The sequence below is a fragment of the Tursiops truncatus genome, chromosome 1, assembly GCF_011762595.2.
Source record: "Tursiops truncatus isolate mTurTru1 chromosome 1, mTurTru1.mat.Y, whole genome shotgun sequence".
Classification (NCBI taxonomy): domain Eukaryota; kingdom Metazoa; phylum Chordata; class Mammalia; order Artiodactyla; family Delphinidae; genus Tursiops; species Tursiops truncatus.
In genome coordinates this window covers 54,948,932-54,964,375 of record NC_047034.1, presented here as the reverse complement: position 1 = coordinate 54,964,375, position 15,444 = coordinate 54,948,932, and the positions used below count along the sequence as shown (strand labels likewise).

The following is a 15,444-nucleotide window of genomic DNA, read 5'->3' as shown; positions in this document are numbered from 1 at the left end:
GAATTAGCTGTCCATGAAAGAGTGAATTCTTCCCTCTTCTCATTCTGAGGATAATTGTCAGGACTTAAGGAGACTGCTTGTGGGGACCTTCCAAGAAAATGATCTCGTATCAGTTTTGGTTGTGCTATAAAATGTTTTTAGCTATATTTTATAAAAGGTTTTCCCATGAAACTTTTTAACTCCAGATATTTGGATGGCGAATTATTTGGCTTCTTTTTTGTCCTTTTCTGTTCATTTTATTTCTTGTAAAAGTTGACAGCTATCATTGGAGTAAGTCTTTAAAAAAGAAAAAAGGAATGAATATTGAAGAGAAAAATGATTTTGTCTTCCTTTTACAATGTTAGGTTTAGTGACTCCCTGACTCAAATACTTTAATGATTGAGTGAGTAAATTTGGGGGATTAGATGTGGATTCCTGAATATATACTGTTCCTATTCTCAGCAGTATGGGTAATTGGGAGATGGTTAACTTTAGCTTTTGCTTTGAAAACACGGTTGTTTTCTCTAATCTAGTGTGCCATTTCATTCATATTAGTCTATTTGTAAGACTCTAGTGTACCTCTTAACTTTCACTAATATGAAAGGGATCAGTGAATAATGTAGCAAAATAGCTTATTTAATTAATAAAGTGAAGTTCCAGAAATTATTCCCTTAGCCAACTGAGAGCAATATGTAAGAAGAAAACTCTAGAAACACACATATGTAGAAAGCATTTAAAAGTAATCATAGGAAAGGAAAGTTTACTAAGTACAGAAAAGTTTATGATTTTTATTTTCATTTGATTTTGCCCCTTTATTTTTTAAAACAAACAAGATTCAATTATTCATAGAAAAAAATTAATCAGTATTATACAAAGTTACTTCCTAGAAACTTTTGCTCAATTTCCCTTTTTCTGAATCAGGCTGTTGGTACCATTTAAACACAGCATGATGCCAGTAGAGTAGGCAGTTTCTAGGGAATATAGTCCAATGATTTCTCTCCCTCAACATCTCAAAAAGTGCAAAAAGAGATATCCTGTGAACCATTCAACATGTTTGCCCCTAAAATAGTTCAGCTTGGGAGGAGTAAAATTTTCGTTGGTAATTTTCCAAATAGTTTGTAAGTGGAGACTTACTGTGTGGAAAGAGCACCCTTCTGTTGGAGAAAACCTGGGCAGTGAAAATTCATCTGCCTGGTACCAGATTCCCCTACTTAGATTCCATAACAGACCAGATAAACCATACATTTCATAATATATCTCTTTATACATTACCTTTCTATTTACCGTATTCTAACCCCCGTATCTCACCCCAGTTTTCTTTATCATTAGAAATTACATTTACTGTGATAAATATAAACTTTCTATGTATCCTTTTACTTAAGTTATGGTAATTTTTTGAAAGTTCCATTTTTATTTGGTTTTAGCATTCCATTCCGGTAAGCTATCAGAATTTTTTCTGGACTGATTTGTAATATGTTTGATGTTTGCTAGCAAATTTGGAACTTTTCAGTTTTCATCCTTTCTCTATGTGATATAAGATCTAATTACTACTCAGCATGATATAGCAGCTGAAATGAAAAAGGCAGCAAGAGAAGGCACTGGCTTAACTTAGAGCTAATCAACTACATCCTTCTTATGTACTTCTCAGCTAGAGAGAGAAAGAGAAATAGCATTATTAAAGTAACTCATGTATTAAAACTCATTTTTTTTCTTTGCTTGATTTTAACTGAAAGAGGGGATTTGTTCAAGTCTTTATGGGAGCGAGACATTAAATAATACTTTTAATTTGCATTAATAGTCATTGATGCTTCTTTAGTTGTGCAGAAGTAGTAGTAGTAGAAGTAGTCCCATCCCATTTTCTTGACATTTAAACAGATAAAAAAAACAGATTAAAAAAACAGATAAAAACATTGACAGAAGTAAAATAAAATCAAGTGAATGATTAATCATTTTTTATAAGGCTTAGAACTTTTGGATCTTGAATCTGTCTGGAAAAACAAAAAACAAAAAAACTCTAGATTTATCTTTAAAGCATATGTCATTTTAATATGTTGGTTTGAGGGCTTTTTATTTTCTGAAGTGAGTGAGTTGGGTAATTACCCATTGGGAGGAAAGATTGATAATATTTTTTAAATGACTATGGTCTGAGTTTTCACATATCAGATTGTCAAAAATTAAAAAGTCAAATAATATTTGGTTTGGGGCAGGTGCGGAGAAACACATACTCTACCACTGTTTGGATTATGTGTTGGTACAATGGAAATGCATATTTATTGACCTAGCAATTCCACCTCTAGGAATATATCTTGAACATGTATGTATAAAAATGTTCCTAGTGATATTATTTGTGATATAAATAGAAAAAATGCAAAAAAAATCATTAATAAGAAAATATTAAATAAATTATGGTGTGTCCATATCCAGGTGTGCCTCATTCTTTTTAATAGTTGCTATTAAAGAAAATAAAATACATTTGCATGTACTGATCAAGAATATTCTGTAAGTTATCCCATTAAGTGAAAAGAGCAGATAATTTTCTTCTATTTGTGCTTCAAAAAGCAAAGGATGGAGAAGTGTGTATACAACTTCCCTCCCTCCCCTCCCCCTCACATAAACACACAGTCACAAGTCTAAAGATAGATGGATGAAAGGACACAAAAGAAATTGTTGATAGTATTTATCTCTGATGAATGGGACTATGGGTCTGGGATGGAAGGCAGTTTTTTTTTTGTTCTTTTTTTTTATGGAGAGGGCAGCATACTATTTTTGTGCTGTTTGAAATTTTTTGACATTAATTTTCATAATTAAGAAATTTAAAATTAATGACCCAAGTCTACTTTTTTTTTTTTAGGACTCAGCCCAGGAGAGTGTTATTACTCGAGATATTCATCGTACATTTCCTGCACATGATTACTTTAAAGATACTGGAGGAGATGGCCAGGAATCTCTGTACAAGATCTGCAAGGTAGGACCCTCCACCTTATTTTTTTCTAATTTATTATATAGGGCTATATTTTAGGAATCCATATTAAAGATTTTTAGATTTGCACTGTGCCATGTTCTCTACTTTATACTTACACTACCAGATCCTCAGTATTGAGTCCTGAGGGTGACTTTTGGGCTGCATGTTCTGTGCCTTCTTGTGGTGGAAGAGGTGTAGTATGACCTCAGTTTGGCTTTGATGCTAACAGGAAAGGAACAGAACGTCCTCTCAGGCTACTGCAGTAAAGGCTCAGAGGAGTCCTGATGACTCTGTTCATCTGACAAGGTAATGTGGCAGTTGTCTCAATTTTTTGACAGTAGGCAAGAGTAAGAAACAGTGTGGCACCTGTTTTTGAATACTGGCAAGTTCTCTGATATTGTTGATGTATTCTGAGTTATGTCACATCATACATCTTTGTGCAGTTTTTATATCCCATTTTGAAATCTTTCTTCTCCCTCATTATTAGTAGATCTGGAAGAAAACTGTTTCCTGACTTTCAGTAGGCGTTGCTTGGATAAAAAAGGCTCTGTGTTTAATAGTGGAGAATAGCTATCAGATTATTAATTTCTCAAAGTTATATTAGAAATGAAGAATGACTTTTCAAATCATTATATATCGTTAACTTATATTGTCCATGCTAATCGAGGCCAAAGACTCAAAATTGCAAAATTTCCATCAAATAAAGTTTTGCCCTTTATCCTCAAAGTTAAGATGCCCTGCAAAATGTGATGGGTATACTCAACATTTGTCCTTACCTACCATTCCACTAGAGATTGCTGATGAGTAGTGAATGACACCAAAAATCTTGTAATAATATGAAGAAAAAACAAACACCATGGCTAATTTTCAAGTTAGGTAGTAAGTTTCTGAATAATCAAATTTAACCTTTTATTAAGTAGCAAAGATTAGCCAGTAGGTAGTCAGAAATATGCTCACATATCAGTATCATTTAATATTTACTGTTTTTTTTAAATGGCACTTATAAAGTACTACCTGCATATGCTAACCAAGTAGGATTGATGTTTAATTCTGCAAATGGCACACTTTGCCTAAAATCCTTCTTTGTGCATGTTTGTGTTTTAGCCCTCTGCCTACTCCTGTCTTTCTTTTCTTTTCTTTTTTTTTTTTTTTGAAAGCTTTGCTTATCTGCTGGTGCCTGACTTACGTCCTCCCCTATGTGACAGAGGATGTCACAAGCCTGCATCTAACATTAATTCATTAATTTATTTTTGCTGTGTTGAGTCTTCGTTTCTGTGCGAGGGCTTTCTCTAGTTGTGGCAAGCAGGGGCCACTCTTCATCGCGGTGCGTGGGCCTCTCACTATCGCGGCCTCTCTTGTTGAGGAGCACAGGCTCCAGACGCGCAGGCTCAGTAGTTGTGGCTCACGGGTCTAGTTGCTCCACGGCATGTGGGATCCTCCCAGACCAGGGCTCGAACCCGTGTCCTCTGCATTAGCAGGCAGATTCTCAACCACTGCGCCACCAGGGAAGCCCTCCTGTCTTTCTTTTCTTTATTTTTTCTTTTCTCTTGATGTAGCCATTTTGGAGGATTATAAACATACACACTGATCAGAAATCTGTTTTTATATGGATATATCATTTAGAGCTAGAAATGCATAACTAACTTAAAGTCTGAGAGTGTACTAATTTCTAGAAGGTGATATGTCATCTAGTTTTTAAAATGCCAAAAACCATCAAACACCAGAAAAAAATGTATAATATATTTATTATATGCTTGTGAAAGGAAAACCTAATTATTAAAAAAAAATTTCTACCAGTTTTTTAAAAAATAAATTTATTTATTTATTTATTTTTGGCTGCGTTGGGTCTTTGTTGGGCTTTCTCTAGTTGCGGTGAGCAGGGGCTACTCTTCACTGCAGTGCGTGTGCTTCTCACTGCGTGGCTTCTCTTGTTGCGGAACACAGGCTCTAGGCGCACGGGCTTCATTAGTTGCAGCACACGGGCTCAGTAGTTGTGGCTTGCGGGCCCTAGAGCACAGGCCCCGTAGTTGTGGCACACGGGCTTAGATGCTTCATGGCATGTGGGATCTTCCCGGAGCAGGGCTCGAACCCAAGTCCCCTGCACTAGCAGGTGGATTCTTAACCACTGCACCACCAGGGAAGCCCTCCACCAGTTTTAAAATTCTACAAGCTAGTTAGTCTCTGGCTTGTGTAAGGAAGATATCAAAATTTATATAGTTTCTAAGTTATTTAGAAAGATCTGGCTTATAGTATATGGAACAACATTTTTCTCCTAGCATTTAGTATATTTTCAGCCATTCAGTAACTTTTCTCTCAATTTTTCTCTAATTGATACTAGATACTTTTTTTCACATGGCTAAAACAGAAGGCTCTATGTGCTTGCAGCTTCTGCCTTACAGTTTTGCTCCATTGTAGTAAAAACAGTATTTGCTTCATTATGTAATCTTTAGAGGGGAAATATCTGAAACACTACTAAACACAAAGATAAAAGTTAAGTAGTTGGTACATTTAAGTAACTGATACCCCTTGCTTTCATATTGCAGATAATTCAACCTTGAATTCACTAGAAAGTATTTGTTATACATTCACACAGCTTGTGTAACCATTTAAAATTATCAATGTGTATTTTGTAACATGATCAAACAGTTTTAAATCTCTTTATGAGTAAAGAATATCATAAAAATATAGGTCTAAGACATATTATAATTACTGAGTAGCTTAAATTGCACTAAATTTTATGGAAAACAAAAGAATCCCGTTAAAAACATTACAAAATTCAAGGTAGTAAATAAAAGTTGATAAGGCTTTTAATATTGTGCTAAAATATATACTACCTAAACATAACTTTATAATAGTCTTTGATAATGGAGGAGAGCAGAGATGAATATATCAGAAAATGTTGGAGAAACCAAAATTTGCTGGGTTCCTACCATGTGGACCTCTTGGTTTTTAATCGACACAATTCCTTCTCCTCTGGACCTACTATGATTTAGTAGTCCAGTCCTCATGCAGGGAAACCTCAGATGGTGGTGATAATCACAAAGAGGAGAGCCTACTTATGAGTAATTTAGAATTGAATATTCTTCTCAAGTTTGTACATCCACTTTCCTTTGCTTTTTGTATTCAATTTGAGCCATATGGCCTTTATCCTACCATGTATGACTTTTAAGGTCACTGAGTGTGGTCTACCTGTTCTATCATTTTTATTTCTAGAATAATATCTAACATCATACCTCACATTCTTGGCAATAAAACTGAGTTTCCATTCTGGATACCTTGCACAAAACTGAAGAAACATTAATAAAACCTTGACCTTAAATCAGCCACTTTGTTATATAATGTATAAATACGGAAAGTTTTGCTTCTTCTTTACCAATTCTTATTCTTCTTTTTTCCTTAATTATTTTCTTGTCTTACTGCACTGACCAGAACCTCCATTATAGTGTTAAAATGAAGTATTGATAGTAGACATCCTTGTCTCACTCCTGATTGTAAATGAAATGCATTTAATGATTTACCACTAAGAATGGCGGTATTCACATCAGCAACACACTTATAGAGTTCTTTTTAATACAGTACCTTCCATGTGTTATAGTAATTTTAAATTTACAGAGTATTTCCGTATATATTACCTCATTTATTTCTGACAACTCCTCATCAATGGAGCCTATTCTAGAAATATAATATGCTGTGCTGTTAAATTGAGACAGAAATTTATTGAGAGAATTTCAGTTAGAATAAGTCCAGAGATCAACTCTGGTTTCAAGGATATAAGAGTCTGACTTTGGAGCTGAAAAGTTTTCTGTGACTCTGGTGAAATGAGGAATGATCTGAACTGTCAGGTTAGAGGGAGGACTGTTAAAACTCGCTGTCATGTTTTAATGGCCCTGTCAATTTTAGGTTTTGCCTCTTAATATCTTTTTCAGAGTAGGAGGAAGTCGAAGTGGTTCAAAGATTCTTCTGTTGTCATAAATTTATGCGTGGAAGTAGAACTGAAAGTATAATAGGATTCATAGGATTCTGGAAATGAGATAGTTTTGACATCACTCCCTCCTTCTCTCCTTTCCTCCCTCCATTCCTCCCTCCCTCCCTCCCTCCTTTCTTTCCTGTTAGTTATGTCAATAACATATTTTAAAATAATGTCCTTTAAAGGACGAAAAATACACTACTCCTCCCCAAGTATCCTTAGGACTTTTCTAATTTACATATGATGTAAAATCTGGTTTTAGTTGGGAGACAGGTTGGTGTAGTTTAAAGGACTAAACATGAAGAGGTCTGGTTCTGGTCTTGATTCCTCCTCTAAGCAGATCTAAGACTTTGGGAAAATCACTTTTTAAAGTTCCTCCTCAGTAATCGTGTGGGGTGTGATAAGATTATTCTAATTACAATTTGCTATGATTTTAAGTGTTGTTTAAAATTTTTTTTCCAAAATATAACATATTGAATGTAGAATTTAACAGTTAATTCCTGTGTTAGGTCTTAGCTCTGTTTATCAATACCAGGACTATAAAGGAATGTGATTTTACTTTGAAAACTTTACCTGGCTTTCTGTTATTATGTTTGGGAGTGTGTTTCATGCACACATGAAATGTAGTGCATTTAGTGATTTACTTCTAGATATACATCTCTTTATAAGACCTAAGACGAGTCAGTCGTAGTAATTAGCTAAAACACTGTTCACAACAGAATAGACTCTTGTGCCATTTAATTTGAAGCATATTGCTTTTTCACATTTTCTGATTACAGCAACTGCTTTATATCAAAGAGGCTACGGCTGTGAACTGAATGGGAGGGTTGAATATATTACAGAGAAATCAATACCTTTGTTCATCTGGGTTAATAATTTGATGGTATAATGGTTTGTAGAAGGACAAAAATAAACTTAACCCCTGTTGCAGCAAATATTTTTCTCAAAACAAGATTGGATTTAATATAAGAACTAAAGCATTTCAGGAGTTATTTTGATAGCAAAGTAATGAGTGATCTGATGCTTGATTTCGAAGAATGTAAATGATCACCAACTCTTGTGAAATTAGATATAATCATACATTATTTATATTGTTTTCTAGATTTATGGGGGTATTTGTGATTATAGGGCTGAATTGTTTTTCATGGAGTCGACAGTACTCTCCATAGTTTTCTATCTATTTGACTACTCGTAATGCAACTCCCTTCCTTGGGGTTCCTGAATGATCCCTAGTTTTAATGACAGATTTTCTGAACACATTGTAGCCCGCTATTCTTTACTCTACATAGCCCAATTTTACCAACAGCTTGAGCAACCTGTGGGACTCCTCCTACTAATGCCCTTGGAATCTGATTGGCCCCAGAATGAGGGCTCTTTGGTGTGGAATGACAGGCATTCCTGGATCAAGATGCACCAAAAGGATTTAGTTTAGAATGGTACCTAGGGGGAATCAGGCAGCCTTTGGAGAATCAAGCAGGTCTTTTCTGTTTTCTGCGTACCTCCTCTCTCACCCTTGGGTTGCCGGTGTGCTTCTTTGAATTACAGTAACCTTCTAAGGCAGATCCAAACGGGAGGCTACTGAGGAGTCCTTTGAGCCCCTGGGGCCCCTCTGCTTTGCCAGCACATCCTAATGAACAGTGAATTAAGTGGTTTCAGAAGACCTTGAGGAATAGCAGAGTATTCTCAAATAAATTAATTTCCTTAAGGAAAAATTAATTCTTTCAGCCCATACAGGAAGGCTTGGAGTACCTTCCTAATATTCAGATGATAATTGACATCATCACGACAGTAACAGTGGGAACTTGTGAAGCGCTGTGGTTTAGAAAGCACTTCTGTACATGTTGTTATTTGATCCCCATAGGTCCTCCCTAAGACAGGAAGAATTTCCTGCATTTTATAGATGAACTCCAGAGAAACTAAATTATCGGCCTAAAATTATATAGCCACTAAATGGCAGAGACTAATTTGAACCCAGATCTGTTAGCTTAAAATTCTGTAATATTTCTACAATACTATTGTGATTGTACATGTGTGATGAAGAAGAAAAGTTATGATTTATTAAATACTTCCTGAATACCAGAAACTATGCTGAGCACTTTTACACATATCGTGTTATGTATTTTGACAGTTATCCTGGAAATAAAAACTATATTTCTGTTCTTGTACTTAGGATAAATTCTCAGGAAGGTTAAAAGCATTTACTCTTATAACATGGATAAGAAATTTTGAAACTAGTATTCCATTCTAGGCAGGTCTGTCGAACTGCAGTGTCCATGTTCTTTGTACTATGGTGGCTTTTCTTAGTGTTAGAGGGACAATATTTAAACTGCAAGTGAATCTTAGCATCATTATCGCAAGTGAAATCCAGTGAGGTAGAAAATATTTTTCTGTCAGGCTAAAAATTAAATGTGAAGAAGAAAATGATCTTATATGTTTATGCATATCAATGTCATAATAATGAGAAAATCAGGGACACCAATGGGGTCTTCACCAAAGAACTTGGAGTTACTCAGGCTCCTAGTCAAGGTAAATGTTTTGATTATTTTCTTCCTGGTACAGCCAGTACAAGATTAGTCAGAAGATAGTACAAGAACATGCTTTGGGGGGCCCACAAAAGAAAAATAAATTCATCTTTAATAATTTCATCTAGAATTTTATAATCTGAAGTTCTAGAAAGAAGTTATGTTAATTTCAGCATGCAACTTTTGATTCCTTTTTCAAAAAATCTTTAGATTATTTGAACTACATATGGGGAATGGGCACCATAATCTCTTCAGTGCTTTGGGCCTTTAAAGGTTTTAATGAGACCCTAGGGACTTCTAATAGTAATAAATAGAAATTGGATATCAAACTTACAAAATGTGGCTTTTTCTTGTAGCTGGTTATAAGAAGGCAGAGTCTTCATTTTTCCCCCAGTTTTATTGAGAAATAATTGACATACATCAGTGTATAAATTTAAGGTGTACTTAAAATTTTTTTTCAACATGGCTTGACTTACGTATATTGTAAAATGATTACCGCAGAAAGTTTAGTGAACATCCATCTTCTCATGTAGATAAAATAAAGAGAAAAGAATATTTTTTTCTCCTTGTCATGAGAGCTCTTGGGATCTACTCTCTTAAACAGCTTTCCTACATGTCACACAGCAGTGTTAACTGTAGTCATCATGTTGTACATCCTTACTACTTATTTACCTTATAACTGGAAGCTTGTACCTTTTAACACCTTCCTCCACTTTCCCCTCCCTCCACCCCCACCTTTGGTAGTCTGGTAATCACAAATCTGATCTCTTTTTCTTTGAGTTTGGTGTTGTGGTTTTGTTTTATTTTGTTTGATTCCACATACGAGTGAGATCATACAGTATTTGACTTTCTCTGTCTTACTTATTTCATTTAGCATAATACCTTCAAGGTTCATCCATGTTAGGCCTTCATCTTTATAAAGAATAGTTTCCTTAAAAATCACTTTAGGTCTCATTGTTACCATTAAAAATTTTTAGTAAGTCTAACATTTAATACACACATAGTAGAGTGCACAAATATTGCGGCTATAATTCAGTGAATTCTTACCCAGTGAACACTGCTGTGTAAGCTCTAGGACAAAGATAAAGAATTTTGCCAACACTCTGGAAGCCTCCCTTATTTTCTCTGCTAGTAATTACTTCCCCCAAAGGTAAACAGCATTCTGACATCTATTACCATATATTAGTATTGCCTCGTTTTGAACTTTATTTTTTCCTTGTAGTTTTATTGAGGTGTAATTGACATACCACACTCTATATGTTTAAGGTGTACAGCCTAATATTTGGCCTACATACATCATGAAATGATTACCACAATAAGTTTAGTAAACATCTGTCATCTCATACAGATACAACATTAAAGAGATAGAAAAAGGTTTTTTTTTTCTTGTGATGAGCACTCTCAGGATTTACTCTCTTAACAGCTTTCATGTATAACATACTGCCTTTATCTAGTTCCCTCTCCTCACCCCCTGCCTCTTGGTAACTACCAATCTGATCCTAATTTGTTTGTTTGTTTTTAAAGTATAATTGACCTGCAACACTATGTTAGTTCCTGTTACACAGCATAGTGATTTGGTACTACTGTATATTTCAAAGTGATCATCATGATAAGTCTAGTTACCATCTGTCACCAGATGAAGATATTACATAATTATTGACTATATTTCCCATATTGTACATGTCATACGTGTGACCTCTTTTGGATCTTTAAAAAATTGACTTTCACAAAATGTATCTTGTTGTGTATAGTTTCTTTTGTTCCCATTGTCTATGAGGTTTAACCATGTTATTGTACATGGCAGGAATTCATTGTTTTCATTGCTGCATAATATTACATGGCAAGACTATATCACAATATATTACCCATTCTACTCTTGGTGGGCATTTGGGGTTGTTTTCAGTTATGAATAATGCTGGTATGTGTACACTTCTATTAATAATGTTTTTGTGCACACATGTATGCATGTCTGTTAGATATCTACTAGGAATGGAATTTCTGGGTCAAAGGATATGGGCATGTTCACCTTTGGTATATATTGCCAAATAAGTTTTCAAAGTTTAACCATTTACATTTCAAATAGCAGTGTATAAGAATTCCAGGGCTTCCCTGGTGGCGCAGTGGTTGGGAGTCCGCCTGCCGATGCGGGGGACATGCGTTCGTGCCCCAGTCCAGGAAGATCCCATGTGCCGCAGAGCGGCTGGGCCCGTGAGCCATGGCCGCTGGGCCTGCGTGTCCGGAGCCTGTGCTCTGCAGTGCGACAGGCCACAGCAGTGAGAGGCCCGCGTACCGCAAAAAAAAAAAAAAAAAGAATTCCAGTTGCTCTGGATTTTCACCAAAACCTGATAAACTTTTAAATTTTAAGCATTTTGGTGGATGTGTTGTGGTTATCTCATTGTGGTTCACATGCATTTCCCTTATGACTGTCGAGGATCAGCATCTATTCACATGCTTGTTGTCCATTAGGATATCCTCTGTCATGAAAAACCTGTTTCTCTTTTGCTTATTTTAACAACTGGGTTTTCTCTTATTGCTTTGTAGGAGATTTTTTTGTATATCCTAGGTATGAATCCTTTTTAAGATATATGTATTGCAAATGTTTTCTCTATGGCTTGCTTTTTTACTCTATTAATAGTATCTTTTGATAAACAGAAGCTATTAATTTTAAAGAGGCCAGATTTATTAATCTTTCCTTTTGTGGTTAGTGTTACTGTGTCCTGCTTAAGAAATATTTGCCTAGCCCAAAGTCAAAATATTCTCTGATGTAATCTAGAAATGTTATTCTTTTGCTTTTTACATTGAGGGTTATGATCCATCTACAATTGATTTTTGTATAAAGCAGAAGTCAAGGTTTAGTTTCTTTCCATATGTATTTCTAATTGGTCCAGCATTGTTTTTAAACAATCATTCTTTCTCCATTGTATTGCTGTAGCATCTCTGTTATAAATTAGGTCCATGTATACATGGGTCTGTAGCTGGACCATTCTTTTTTTTCCCATAATTCTGGCTTTCTTTTTAATTTCTTTTTTGTTGTTGTTGAATATATTTGACATATTATGTAAATTTAAGGTTTTACAACATGTTAATTTGTTACATTTATATATTTTAATGTGATTGCTGTTGTATTGGTATTTAGCACCTCTATTACATTACATAATTATCCTATCTTTTTAGTGAATTGGATAATTAAGTTGTAGTCTCAACATCTTTGATGATTATAGTACAGTATTGTCTGTTTTCATTATACTGTACATTAGATCTACATGTCTTATTTACAACTCATTGCAAGTTTGTACCCTTAAGGAGCATCAATCTTATCTCCCCCCTACACACTGCATCCTCTGGTAATCACCACTTTACTCTCTGTTTTTTTAGGAGTTTGACTTTTTTAGATTCTACAGATAAGTGATATAAAATAGCAGTTGTCCTTCTCTGTCTGACTTATCTTGCTTAGCATAATGTGCTCAGGGTTTATCCATGTTGTCCCAAATGGCAGGATATCCTCCTTCCTCATGGCTGAAAACATTCCATTACTGTATATATACCACATCACTTTTATCCATTCATTCATTGATGGACATTTAACCTGTTTCCATATCTTGGCTATTGTGACTAATGCTGCAATAAACATGGGAGTGCATATATCTCTTAAAAATGATGTTTTCATTTCTGGACCATTTCTGATCTGCTTATCTATCTTTATACCAATACCACACTATTATAATTAAAATAGATTTACAAGAAGTCTTATTATCTGGTGGTGCTGGGCCTACAACTTTGTTCTGCTTCAAAATTATTTTTACTATCTTGGTCCTTTGTAGTTCCATATTTTAGAATCAGCTTGGCAGATTTTGAGGGGAAAACATGCTTTGAGAATTTTGATTGGTATTGCATTGAAGAAATAGTTCATCAATTTTATTATCAATAGTTTTTTCAAAGAGCCAACTTTTGGCTTTGTTGATCTTATCTATTATATATTTGCTTTCTATTTTATTGATATCTGCATTTTTTCTTTTTCAATAAAATTCTGCACGTTAAAAAAAATTAATATCACCCAAAAAAGTTCCCTAATGCCCCTTTGCAGTCAATCCCCCCACCTATACCTGACCCCAGGCAACCCCATTATCTTCTTTCTCCATTATAGATTAGTTTTCATTTTATAGAATTTAATGTAAATGAATCATACAGCACATACTTCTGCTTCTCTCCAGCATAATGCTTTTGAGATTCATTCATGTCATTGAGTGTTTCAGTGTTCTATTCTTTTTTATTGCTGAGTAGTATTCCATTGTAACCTCTCCAATTTTGATGTCATATTTTATTATCATTTAGTTTTAAATATGACCTAATTTCCATAGTGATTCCTTTGATCCATCACATTCATTGATTTCTAAGTTCTTTTTTTTTGGGTATTGATTTCTAGCTTAATTTCACTATGGTCAAAAATATGCTGTGTGTGAGTTTAAAACTTTGGATTGTTGAGACTTGCTTTATGACCTGAACGTGTCCTGTTTTGGTTTCAATTAGATAAACTTTGTAATCATGTTTTTCTGATTTTCTTTAGAGTTACTCTCTTTGTTGTTATGTGTTTTGTTTTTGGTTTTGTTTTTTGTCTGTTCTATCAGTTAGTGATGAAATTGTGCTCAAATTCCCAACTATGAGTTTTGGACTTATCTATTTTTCCTTTTAATTTTGCCAAGTTTTGCTTTATGTATTTTGAGGTTATGTTATTAAGTGCATACAAATTTAGTATTGTTATGTCTTCGTATTGAATTAACCTTATTATCATTATAAAATGTCTTTCTTGTTGGTAGTTTGAACTTCAGTATAAGTATGTCCATCTTGGTTTTATTTTTGCGTCTTCTGTAAGCATCTTATAATTGAATTTTTAAACTATATACAATCTTATCTTTTTATTGGGGTATTGAGTATATTTACATTTAATGAACTTACTGGCATAGTTGATTTTAAACTTAATACCTCACTATTTGTGCTGTATATGTCTCATCTGTTACTCATTTTTTCCTCTTTTTTTCCATTTTCCACACTGTAACTATTAGTTATGCAGTTTTTATGCTTTTAGTAGTTACCCTATTAGTTATGCAGTTTTATGCTTTTAGTAGTTATGATCACAATGTGCATTCTTTGCTTATTAGAATCCACCTTAAATGATCAATCACACCTAAAGTGATCAATCACTTAAATCATCGATTACTTCCAGGATAATGCAAGAAACTTATATCTCTTTAACTCCATGTTCTGCTTGTTGTTATGTTTTTGTCATGTATTTAATTATATTTGAGTATCAGTACCCCCCCAGACACACGCACAGGATGTTATTTTTTGTGTCTTAAACCATCAGTGTTCATCTAGACTTACTCACCTATGTATCTGTTCTTGTGCTCTTCATTTCTTTCTGCATTGCCTGAGTACATCTGAGATCATATTGCTTATGCTTAAAGAACTGTCTTTAGTATTTCTTTAGTGAAAGTCTGCTGATGAAAATGCTTTCATTTTTTACTTTTCTGAGAACCTCATAATTTTGTCTTTATTTTGGAAAGATATTTTCATTTGGTTCTAGGTTGGTGTTATTTTCCTTAGGATTTTAAAGATGCTATTCTATTGTCTTCAGGCTTTCATCATTTTTGTTGAAAGATGGCTATCAGTATTATCATGGTTTCTTTAAAGGTAATGCATCTTTTTTTCTCTGCTTTAAATTTTTTTTATTTATGTTTGTTTCTTCTATAATGTGTCCTAGGTGTGGTTTTCTTTGTACTGCTTGGAGTTTGTTACTGAATCTGCAGCTTGACATAGTTTGTCACTTTTAGAAAATGCTTAGCCACTATCTCCCCAAATACTGTTTTGCCTCTGTCCTCTATTCTGGTTGTCCAAGTACTAATATTTTACTATCCCTTATGTCTTTTACCCTATTTAATATATTTCCATCCTTTCTTGGTGGCTCCATCTGGATATTTTTTACTAATCCTTTCTCCAGTCTATTGAATCCTTAATTA

General features: G+C 34.4%; 1 protein-coding gene across 7 annotated transcripts in view; it reads left to right on the top strand.

Moving 5' to 3' along the window:
• The window catches only part of RABGAP1L (RAB GTPase activating protein 1 like), a 682,857-nt gene that overhangs the window by 392,965 nt on the left and 274,448 nt on the right, over positions 1–15,444 (top strand). For 6 of the 7 annotated variants that reach the window (XM_073804143.1, XM_073804149.1, XM_073804154.1 and 3 more), the window contains one exon: positions 2,831–2,944. The exons of the other annotated variant lie outside the window; for it this stretch is intronic. In XM_073804143.1, the coding sequence (XP_073660244.1) occupies positions 2,831–2,944 (114 nt within the window). The remainder of the gene's footprint in view (positions 1–2,830; positions 2,945–15,444) is intronic. 7 annotated transcript variants of the gene reach the window in all.